This window comes from Diadema antillarum, unplaced genomic scaffold (genome assembly GCF_040938485.1).
Source record: "Diadema antillarum isolate AM-2024a unplaced genomic scaffold, OU_Dant_1.0 scf00000040, whole genome shotgun sequence".
Taxonomy (NCBI): domain Eukaryota; kingdom Metazoa; phylum Echinodermata; class Echinoidea; order Diadematoida; family Diadematidae; genus Diadema; species Diadema antillarum.
Genome location: NW_027270929.1, coordinates 403318 through 415953, shown reverse-complemented (window position 1 = coordinate 415953; position 12636 = coordinate 403318). Strand labels below are relative to the sequence as shown.

At 38.5% G+C, this 12636-nt stretch overlaps 1 protein-coding gene across 1 annotated transcript in view; it reads left to right on the top strand.

Annotated features, from left to right (window-relative positions):
* The window catches only part of LOC139711233 (matrix metalloproteinase-18-like), a 31726-nt gene extending 20833 nt beyond the window's left edge, over positions 1-10893 (top strand). Inside the window, exons 3-8 of the mRNA XM_071623153.1 lie at positions 3597-3877; positions 6235-6393; positions 6829-7019; positions 8097-8238; positions 9216-9473; positions 10622-10893. Coding sequence (XP_071479254.1) covers positions 3597-3877; positions 6235-6393; positions 6829-7019; positions 8097-8238; positions 9216-9473; positions 10622-10893 — 1303 coding nt within the window. The remainder of the gene's footprint in view (positions 1-3596; positions 3878-6234; positions 6394-6828; positions 7020-8096; positions 8239-9215; positions 9474-10621) is intronic.
* Positions 10894-12636: the final 1743 nt, after the last annotated feature.

Sequence of the window (12636 nt, the reverse complement as noted above, 5' to 3'; positions counted from 1 at the left end):
TGTTATTATTTCATGCTATGCGTCATGAGAAAAAGTAACAATAGAAATGAAAACCGCACAGTGCCGTATTTTTGTTGCTTGTTCAGTTCAAATTCAATTTAAATTCAATTCAAGTCCATCCCATTCCATTCAATTAAATTGAATTCAACTCAATTCAATACAATTCAATTCAATCCAATTCAATTCAACCCAATTTTATTCTATTCTATTCTATTCTATTCTATTCTATACTATTCAATTCGATTCAAATCAATTCATTAATTTATAAGGTGTGAAAAGTATGTTCCGTTGGGCCTCATGCAACACCCTCCGTCGAAATGCACCGAGTGGGATTAAAGGAGAACTACTCCCCTATACATGATACTTTCACTAATCGATTTGCACAAAATGAATGAGTTGCGGAATATAATCTGTCACCGGCTTTAATCCTGCTAAAATGGATCCAAAAACGTTTTAATTATAGGAAGTTAAATGGTGAAAGAGTAATCACGTGTAAAAGAATATTGAAAAAATAAATCTCGCTTACTGTCAAATACATCTCGTGTCACTGTTCTATGGTACACGTCATGAAAAATAGAAAAAAATGGCGATAGAAATGAAAACGGCACAGTGTCGTTATTTGTTACTTGCTCCTCTGCTTCGTAGATCGTATTGATTACATAAATACTGGATTTAATCTTGGAACTACGTAGTAACGTGCAGGCACATATACATGCAGAGTATACGTGGCAATCAGTTGTGTATTATATGACTGCTAACGAATACGCCCATATGTTAGACCTTATACACCCAGAGAACCAACGTTGTTTAATATACTAGTATACAAAGCGGTTATATTGCTTTTATTGAGCCTCACATTCCTTAGTGTTGTATAGTTCATCAACACTTTCTCTTCAAAGGCTGCGAAATGAGGATTTACCACACTTCCTTTCCAGCACATTTACGCCACCAATGCTTTCTTTCTCAAATTCCAACCCAAACATCTCACAGATAACCATTAACAGAATATTTTTGTGAGATCCGACATAATGCATCACGTGCATTTCAGCCACATCAGTGTTTTAGATCTGAAACTTTTACATACTCTGCTCCAGATTAACTAGCCTTTAATATCGTAAATTAGCTAAATCCGGTAACGTTCCCTGAAACCTGCCTTCAACCTTGAAACTAGCAGTACCTAAGAGTTCTGATTCAGCTGCTCAGAACATTATTTCAGAGACATTATATAAAGCTTATTATTTTGGAAGTTAAACAAGGAAAAGCCAAATGTGAATTTGCTCAGTTTTAGATCGACCTCTGCCGTCGATCACGGAGAAAGAACTTTTCCGGTTGAATTTATATCAAGTAGATCTTAGCAGCTCAGTGCTTCATTGTCAGAACGAGATAACCATCAAAGCAAAAAGCGACAGCTCGGCACTCTGTACGTGATTCACCGTCGTGAGATTTCCAGTTTCCCTGCGGAGAAACGTAACTTAAATACAACTTTTTCTTTTCGCAAGTCTGTAAAAGATGATAATAATTGTCATGACTGTTGAACGTCAGCAGATCTTTGATCGGATCGTGGATTGTTTTAGGGCACACATTCTGTGAAATGTTCTTAGCTTCGATTCAAGCAATGTAGAACAATGTAGAGAGGGTATATGGAGCACAGCGAAGATAGCCACGTAAGACTCACAGTTTACCTTGTTGCATTCACATCCTTCACGTTTGTATAGGTCTAGAGCAAAAAGATCTTATTTCCCGAGTGTCCATTTTGATGAGTTCGTCAAATTCGTTCGAGAATCTCTTTTCTCTGTCAATTTTAGTTCGTAACCCTAACCAAAAATTTGATGAAGCCACCTCAAGTATATACAATCTTGTGAGAACAGAACGGAGACATGCAATGCAGATGATAAAGTGCACCCACTTAATATAATACTCTCTCACACAAACACTCACTCAGACATAAACTTCAGGTGTATAATAACAAGAGACCGAAAGCGATAATTGATTATTGTTTTTTTTTTACTTAATTTCTTTTTCACTTCGTCAAGCGTTTCTCATGATGCTAGAAATATATTCTGTCGCTCATATCTCTCCTTGCCGGCCTCTTTGCGATGTACACCGAGTCGGATAGCCCACTCTAGTGTCACCCTAAATGCGCAAGATGAAAATTATCTGTTTCCAAAAATATGTCGACAAGCTTTTCTTAATACTCGCGCTTCTACAGTGAACGACTGGTGAACTTTCGACTCTCCCACCCAGGTCGCTCGGGAAAGAAATCGTAACTCAAATCCATCCTGAGCTAAAGGGTAGACGGGGAAGAGCCCGTATTTTGTTGATGAGAGCGCATCACCCACCCCGATTTCATCATGGCGCGAACCGTTTTTCCGCGATTCCAATCCGACAAAGCAAAGTTTAATAAACCTCATTTCCCACAATCAGCCGGTTTCCGCTGCCTCGTAACATACCATAGAAATAGACAAAAGTAAATGTAGCAAGTACGAATCTAAAGATGCACTTTGTTCGAATGACATGATAGCAGGGAAACTAATTAGCAGCAAAACATGCGATTTTTAATGACTGTTTCGTTAGTCAGTTTGTTTGTTGCTGACCCGCAAGGTCTTATCTTGGAAAGACACTGAAAAGTTTGAATTTGCAAGTATGCTGATGAGAAAGAGTCATTGTTGCCGCAGTACATGGTTCTATACAGTGTAATAGCCCTTTAAAGCTTCGCGTGGCTCTGAATCATATCCCTAGATACTTTTCTTTTCATTTTTTTTGTGTATTTTTTCTTATCTCCTTTGTTAGTCCAGTGTTCCTCTCGCCATAATTCCGCCTTCCCATCAAGTACATTAAACCTGGCAGGTGTTTTCCTCATCTTTTGTGAACAATGATGAACATTATTGCAAGTGGACCTACATTTAGGTTTTTTTTTTTCTACTCCAGAAAGAAAAGAAGAAAACCGGTCATTTTGTATGGCTCCACACCTGTTCATTTTACTGACGTATTTTCCATTCGATAACCATAGAATTACATGACTCAAATCATCTTTTTTTTTCTTTTTGTTTCTTCATGCAAAGCTACTACTTGTGGTAATTTTGATCATTTCATCAAAATCGTCTATCACCATTATCGTCATTGCGCAAGTGATAGTTAAAGCAATAGTAGTAGCACTAAAAGTTGGCGAACTATCAGTAATGGTACAGGTACTAGAAGTTGAAATAGCACTGACGGTAGTATATAGAAGTAGTAGTAGTAGTAGTAGTAGTAGTAGTAGTAGTCAGTAGTAGTAGTAGTAGTAGTAGTAGTAGTAGTAGTAGTAGTAGTGGTAGTAGTAGTAGTAGTAGTAGTAGTAGTAGTAGTAGTAGTAGTAGAGCAGCAGTTGTTGTTGTTGCTGTAATTGTAGTAGTAGAAATATATTAGTAGTTTTTGTACTATAAAAGTCCCGTAGAAGTAGCAGAGTAAGTGGCATCATGTTACTATATATTTTAGTGTAGTAGAAGTGATATTCTGCTACAATGACTCTATTGTTAAAGTGGTTTGATGATTAATAGAATCAAGGTCAATATGAATGTGTTTCGCATATTTCCCTCTCGTCTTTTCCCCCGCCCCAGTTTCGACAACTACACGCCGGACTTGCCGATCAATCTAGTTCGACGATCCGTTCAGGACGGACTGAAGGTGTGGAGTGACGTGACGCCGCTTAGGTTCCGTGAGGTCAGTTACGGGCAGGAACCCGACATCCACATCCTGTTCGCCGCCGGCGAGCACAACGACGAGTACTCGTTCGACGGACCCGGAGGAACGCTGGCACACGCTTTCTACCCCGGCCAGGGACTCGGAGGGGATGCGCATTTCGACGAAGACGAAACGTTCACGGCCGGCACTCACGAAGGTTTGTATACTGATGTGATATCAAAAGCATATTGTTTGTTTGTTTGTTTTCTTTCTTTCTTGTTTTCATCTGACAAGAGAGCGGGGTATCCCATATTAAGGGTACAATAGAAGGGGTGTCACATGAAAATTCAATGTACATCAACAAAATAAATTGTAAGGACCGAAATGGATTGCTCTCGAAGCTAAGAAGCTCTCCCCGTCATTTCCATTTTTTCTTGCTCTTAATTCTATATGATCATCAATATCATCATTATCATTCTTACAACAACGGCATCGGGTTAATTATATTCATGCAGAAGGTGTGTACCCAGGGCCCCGTTTTATCAAACGATAAAATCGATTATACATTTCCTTACTACACAGGCTGCCATAGACTTACAGTTGAAATCAACTGTCTAGTCAATTGTAACTCTTCACAAAACAGGGCCCGTGTGAATATAATACAAAAAAAGAACAAGTTGATATGGAGAGTTACCTTACATCATAATTTTGTAGTTATGATTATACGTTGTAGTTTGAAAGATGTTAACATGGCGGAATATTGTTAGTGCCATGTTACCTATCAATAGACATGCTATCAATGGCAAATTTATACATACTGAGAGGATGAGAATTCAATGGTAAAAGCGATTTAGAAGCTCCTTTAATTGACACCTTTTAGTAATTAGCAAGTTTGTTAGCAAGGTTTTGACACCAAACCTCACCCCAGAAGCGATATTCATGTTGGCAAAAAGGATACTGCTGTTTCATGTTCGGGTGTGAACGTGACGAAATGACTCTTAAATATGAAGAGACATTTGGGGTTCAGTTAAAGGATTAACACGTCAGCAAGCATTCAGATAACATGAGCACATGTGCACACATCACCTCTCAATACCGGTTACGCATGGAGTTCATTCTTGCGTCGCTCCAGATCGGTACAACCGCGTTGCCATGGCGATCTCAATTACAGGGAAATTACTAAATCCTTGGGAGAAGGGGGCGGAGGAGGGGGGTAAGGGAGCCAGGATGACACCATTCTCAGGGAAGAGACGGGGGCGGAAGTCACCTCCTCCTTTGCCCAGGAACGTTAACCCAAGCAAGCCGAGGGGGATTCCAAAACTACCGGTTCTGTCAAAGGCCGATTCTCACTTTTAACGACTGGGGAGGACCAGAAGAACGGGGGTTGATGAGGAAGCGAGGAGAGCACCAGACATTTTTAGCACGAATGTCAAACGGCATTAAACCTTGAGTCATACATGTGTATAGTTGATAAAATGGCTGTCCCCTTCTCAGCTTCGCCGTCACTCTGAATACACAACGACTCATCAGTGCTGTGAAGGAACTTTTCGAGTAGATTGCTCTGTTATACAACACTGCAAGGGGGTTGGAAGAAAGGGGTGATCAGAACGATCTTTACTTTAGAACAATTAACATACCCCATTTATACAGGAAATGAATATGAAAGTGACAAAAATATTGACTTGGCTTTTTAGAAAATCGAACATTATAATGCCACTGAAATGAGTAAACTATGATTGCCAAATTTTGGGAGTACATTCGTTCCAAATATTAATACAGACATAGATGTAGCGTATCTTCCAATTTTGCCGTCTGCGGTAGTCCATTTGCTACTTTTATTCTCCTTTGGAATCACACAGTCTCCAAGTTAAAGATTGATGGAGTGGCTCCAATTTCGCCTTATACAATGGTCTGCTACCAGATCGTTAAGGATGCTCATAGAGAAGATCTGGTAGCGCATGTCCAGCATTTTCTCATAAACTTGGTTGTTCTGCTTGTCTAGATTTTGACTTAACTACTGGTTGCACAAACAAAGATTTTTTTCAGATAGTGAGGCTGGGGTACACAAACTAGGAATAATTATGTTAATTATTTTCATATTTATACCAGAATAGACTTGTGTCTGGGAATTATCGTAACCCTTTCTCACCGGCTCAACTCAGATAGAAAAATACCAATTTTCCCGAAAGATTCACCTGACGAGCATTTTCACCCGAAATTCACATGGAGCATGAAATATCGCTATTATATATACATGGAAAGTTTCGAGAGTTTGGTGAAAAAAAAATGAAGGAGATACGCTAAGGTAAACTTTCGGGAGTTTTTGTCTTTCGCTTAGCACGGTGATTCAATGACCGTTACAAATTCAAATGCCTTTGCTTCTTTTCGCGGAGTTTATTGCACGCTATCGCTGATCCCTGGACCAAGCAGGACCATCCAGTTCAACCTGCTACATACTTATTTCATCGTTAGAGGGCGCTGATATTCTGGGAAGCCAGACTTGATTCACTGCAGCTCCATGATATCACTATGCTCACATTGCCATTCCCTCCTATTATGCTTACCTCCTTCCAGGCACAAACCTATTTTTCGTCGCTGCCCATGAGCTGGGCCATAGTCTCGGCCTCGGCCACTCTGACGTAGCAGGGTCGTTGATGGCGCCCTATTACCAAGGCTATCAACCTAACTTTCGGTTGCCGGAAGACGATCGCTTGGCCATCCAAGAACTCTATGGTAAGTATGGCCTACTTGGGTGTTTCTATCTCATTTGTTGATATTTCAGTGTCAAGAGAAATAAGTTACAATTTTTGTAAGTAAAGTGACACAACTTTGCTTCCTATCGTTCCAGCGTCAAAGGCTAGAATGCGATCAGATATATTGGAAAATCCAACGAAATATAAGCACACTAGAATCTCAATAATCCAGTCACTTTGTTGTGTTTCTACAAGTTTGCCATAAAAATCTTTGTTGGTAAAATGTTCATCATCAATCAAACCTGAATCTACACAATTTTCTATGATTTTTTCTTGTTTTGTTTTAATGTCATCATTTAGATACCAATCTATAAATTGGTTAACATATCTGTGCATTTGTGGTGCTTTTTTTTCGGACTGGAAGCTAAGAGTGAATGTGCAATTATTTGTCTTTTTCACTGAAAAAAAAAAACAGGTCCAAATCCAAATCCCGTTCCACCCTATCGACCGACCAGAAGTCCTTACTACCCAGGACAACCGACTCAATATCCAGGAGGAGGAGGAGGAGGAGGTGGAGGAGGAGGAGGTGGAGGAGGAGGAGGCAGCATCTGCAGTGTGACCTTTGACGCCATTGCCAGTTTGAGAAACGAACTCTTCCTCTTCAAGGTAGGTGGGAATGAGTGAGCTGAAAAGAGAACTCCCTCTAGATAATCTGCTGTTGGAGATTCTATTTCAAATAGAATATTAAAGAATGCGCGTTTAAACTGATGGGATATACATACATAAATATGGTCCCATTGTAGGAGAGCTTCACGATCTGTTAAACTCACAAAAAAAGCAACCAAACTATCAAACAAATCTGCAGAAGTTGAGAGGTTCCTCAATTCCAGTCCTAACTGATACAACATTGTTTGTTCAAAATATTGATGAAATTCTTCCGTCGAGTTTTTTAGATTGCATCTGATTGAAAAATTGCCCCATGTGCATCGATTTATAAGCACTGAATCGATCAGTGTTTTAGTAGAAGCCATGATAAAAGAAACCATGGGCGTACATAATACTCAAGCACGATTCCTGATCATCGGTACTGGAGAGGCGTCTTATCGACCAGATCACCGAGCTTCCAGCTAGTGTTGGTTTTAATAACATGCAGCGAGTACTGCGTAATATCATTCAAATTGACTAAGTTCTTCCGTGGAATTGTTTTTATTGAAACTAATTGTCAAAGCGGGCAGAAGCTCGGAGGTCCGGTGATCACTGGGTATTGGGTTCGAATCCTGCTGGAGTTTGTTTGCCCATGATTCTTTTATCATGGCTACTACTGAAACCCTGATCAATTCAGTGCTTTATTTACGTCGATGTAGGGCAATGTAGTGTAAAGATTATCTTATCATGCTTATTTCGAAAGCCTTACAAATTGAAAAATCTGAGCTATAAGCTCATTTATGCCAAAACGCAGGAGTGTTGGAGCAACCCGTTCAGTGAAGAGCAAAATAACATTGTGATATTCTTCATAATGATATATAAAAGGAAAACCGTGATTGTAACAACACAATTTTCAAAACTCTGATATGATTAATTAAGTGTACAAGTATTTCTTTTATCCATTGAATATCACTATGCTACACAGACGTTTGTCTGTGTATGTTTGTGTGTGTATTTTGTTGTTGTTGTTGTTGTTGTTGTTGTTTTGATTGAGCCGGCAGTGTGTAGTTATTGATTTTTTTTTCTTCTCCCTTTAAGGGTGCTGACATGTGGCGGATTGGGAGCAACGGTCAGATGTTTCCCGGCTATCCAATCAGAATCGCCTCCTTCTTCAGCAGGGCACCTAGTAATATTAACGCCGCTTACGAAAAACAAGACGGAACCACTGTCTTGCTAAAGGGTGAGGTTCTTATCCCGTCCCGGCAATGTGATTGGCGAGCTTTAGATCTGCGAGGCGAACGCTAAGACGACGTAACCTCCGGGGGTTGAACAATGGAAAGAGCTGTCTCGAGCATGTGTATAACGCAATTGCTTAGTGTAGTTAGCGTTCGTGTCGCAGATGTAAAGGTCACTGCTATGTGTATGATGTGAGACCATGATAACAACATGTTAAGCTAAGAGTAGAAATGCAAATGATAAGCTCCAAGGCTGACTATATATCCTCAATAATGAACTAATTTCTTGTAACATACTATGAGAACATGAAATCAAAGTCAGATGACAATTCATAAGTTATCTATATATACTTTATGCTCGATATCTCAATATACGTTCGGTTTTGCTCTTTCCTGTGAAGTTCTAAAGAATATATCAGAGTATTGAAAGGCACGAAGATGTGGTTCTGAAGATTATGTGTAAGATTAAGCACGTTTGTACTCGAAATATTTTTGTCGCAAGGACTTACTGATTCTGATATCGTTGCTTTACTGGTGATGAACGCGTCTGTTTTCTAACTCTTTGCCGGACATGATTGTGTCTGACAAAATTTGCGCAAAGGGATACTATGTTCTTTCTTTTGTATCCAGAGCTATGTATGAAAATTGATTTGATTGATTTTAATTTTATTTCTGAATTTCTTTTTCCATACATAAATGAAATAAAAAGTCAATTGAATTGTTCAGAGAAGATTTTAACCATTGTCTGACTTCATAGTCAGAAATATTCGATGGAAAATGACGTAGTTCTGTCACCTATCTCTACAGATCGACTTCTGTAATTGTCTGGTAAGTGAATATTGAGTGAATATGAAAACCTGGATCCTGTTTTAAGATCTCTCCACATGAACTTCATAACGCAGATTATGCAAGTACCAAGGGTTCCAATGACGTAATGATCTGCTTTGTAGTGAGTAGGATTCGTTGATTCTCTGCTCAACAGGTTCAATGTATTGGGAGTATAACGGGTTGAACCTCAAGCCCGGTTTCCCGCGGCCTCTCAGAGTCATGGGGTTGCCTAACAACATAGAGGGTGCCTTCAGCTGGCCGCCCGACCAGATGATCTACTTCTTCCGGGGCGAGGATTACTGGGGAATGTTCAGCTACCAGATGGGAGTCGATCTGAACGAATATCCACGAAACGTGCAGGATGATATACCGGGACTTCCCCCTCGAATCGACGCCGCTTTCTCATCCAAAGGTATGCCACCACGTCCTCTCACAGGACATCTTTGCAAATTATCTCTTAGATGATTCTTGTGTTTACTATTGCATGCGATGAGGTTATACTCATGCTCGTAATGTCTATTTATTTATTTTTTAGTTCTATATTCCACGTTTTAACAAATAAACCACAAACATAACAAGAAATTACAAGACTGAATTGTAGACTACAACAAATAAGAGAACGACGACATGGGAATTTATGTTGAAACTACATAGGTTGTTAATCGACTATTTGCCAGAATATTTATGAAAGCAATTATTATTAATACGTAAAGAGGTTACGAATGATAATTCAGAAAAATAATTCTAGCCCTCAGTGACAATATACTGAGTTTTGAGTGCTAAACGTTTTGAAATAATATTGCTGCATATGATAATTGACTACAAAGCAGATGATATAAGAATCTTTTTTTTTTGATAGTTTTGGATTACCTAAAGGGTGTGTACAGTTCTGGTCGAGGTGAGGATTTAGCTTTTAATGTTTTGCGAGATATTCAGAAACCATTCTATGAGATGTCAAAGAGCGTGGAATTCTAAGGGGTATCAAAAGTTTATTTGATGAAAATCGGTTTTGATGTGGCCGAGATATCTAAAAACAAGGTGAAACAAGGAGATCCTAATAAAGTTATGGCCTGTAGTCTTTTATTATTATCACTTTTTTGGATATTTCAGCCATTTGAAATGAATCCTTCTTAAAATTACATGCTCTTTCATATTCAATAATAGGTTTCTCATTATCTCACTTAGGAATGTAAAAAACATGAATCCCCACCTAAACCAATACTGTACAGCCCCTTTAATCATTCATCCGTTTTATATTCGATATTTTTCTAGATTATTTAGACTGTTTTGTGTGCTATGTATTTATGATAAAGTAAACACATAAGTGTAGTGTTAGATTACCATTGTGTATCAAACTTTCTTGTACATATGTTGATGTTATGAATAAGAGAAAAACCAATATTATATTGTTTGATATCAAAACTAAGCATTCTTTGCGTCGACGTTAATGAGTATGATTGCGTGTGACAATGTAAATGGTTTGCTGATTTTGTTTTGTTTTGCTTTTGTTTTGTCTTGTTTTTGGTCTGTTTTTCATTCCCTTCCTCATTTTGTTTGTAGGATCGACATACTTTGTCAGGAGAAACAACTACTGGCGCTATAACCACAACACTGGTGCTCTCGATCGCGGATTCCCACGAAATTTTCACGCAGACTGGCTGGGCTGCGGTGGCAGACGACGCATGCGACTTATGAGTGGGCCAACTAACTCCACTTCCAAGAGTTACAACGGCGCGTCCGTAACGTTCTTCCAACCAATCACAATAGTCCTATCGGTTGCAGCGACCATCGCGACTAAACTATTTATTTTGAAAGATGCGCATTATATATGATACTCAAAACAATGTCATGGAACTGAAAGACGATAATCAGATGTGAATCTTGAATTCAACGTCAATTCTTCAGTGAATTTAATGCTAGCATGGAGGTATTACCAGGCGAGCTAGTACATACTTGGATATATCCTCTTATGTGTAACAATATGTGTTTTGCTAGCAGTGATTTGTTGATGGACGGATAGTATTACAACCCATAGATATATTCTTTCACATCATGGACCATTCTTTTCACTGTCTTTCAGTATTACGGAGATAATAATCAGATTCTTTGAAAATCTATTCCTATGCATCATTTTGTGTCAGTACATGAAGTACATCATAGGTATCTATAACTATTGAAGGAGCTTTGGGGGGACACAAGACGTTAAGGAGACAATGTGTGTCTCCTTAACGTTTTTAGCGATCTTATACTCCATTCAATCCAGGGTTTCTGATGACAATGTTTGATACACGTTTTCCATACAGTGTCTCCCTAAAGCGGGATTTCGAGTTGCGTTTATCATAATACATACTTTATTTGTTTCCGCTGTGAGGAATGCTTCGAAAAACAATGATGTACATAATCTATCCTGTCGAACAAAATATAGTGTGATTCTCTCTTTTCGACTGCTAAGTTGTGAAGGAGTCATTTATGACAGTACTTCAAGACATAACATTCACGAGGATAATAGCGAAACAAAAACGCAAGAAGGGCATATTAACACAATTCGACAGCAATATCAATGCATAATCTGTGTGTGTTTGGTGCAGACGCACCTTCTACTACTCGTGTGCCTTCAGAGATATACCTTACTGCACTAATATACAATGTGCTAGTATTGCTTTATGATATGTATAAAGAGAACATTATTTTTTAATTTGTTCTCACAGATTTGTGAAATATATACTAATAATGCGTACAATGGTCAAATCCACAAAATAGTTCAGAAGTGTCCCTTAATCATTGTTAATTGGCTGCTATATGCAGAATACGGAAGTGTGGCGTCGTAGCTATTTGTCACTATGGAACTTCTTTCCAAACAATCTCACCTTGCCCAAATATCTGTGAACGCTATTGTTGCTATTAACCATGCTCGCACCTGGCTCCAACCAACTACCCGAAGCCTGTGTGTCAGGATATCATGGTTAGAATCAGAATTAAAATAAACTAGAGCAAAAGACTGTGATATCCGATCACTTTGGTACTCTATACGCCAATGTTCCTTGCATTTACCATTCGCCTCTGAGCACGAATAATCATTAAACCCGCGAATGGTAAACCATGGTATTTCTTCATTTTGTTATTCTTGCTGTTGTTTTATGCTGCACTAAATTTCATGTAATTAGACGGTATGCGAGATATTTTCGCTACGTGGGAATCGATATTCCATCTAGAAAAAAAAAAAGATCCAAAACAATAAAAGATTTGAATCACTTGATCCTATTTATTGCAGGAGTCTGTAATTTTAGATTTGCCAAGATATACACATTGTCCAAAATCAATTGTCAAAAATTACTTTTAATACTGTTTTTCACTATTCATGTTGTAAAATGTTCGAATCCAAACTGAAGTGCAATACAATAAAGATATTGAATTGTAAAAAGAAGTCCTATAATTGTCAATATATTGCCATTTATAACAATTGTACCTTCATTTAATGTGATGACATGATTGACTTTATATCAATGTGGCATTTTATTTTTTTTTAGTGCAAATAAAATGTTTCTTTCTCAAATCAAACGGTAGTCATAGTATTT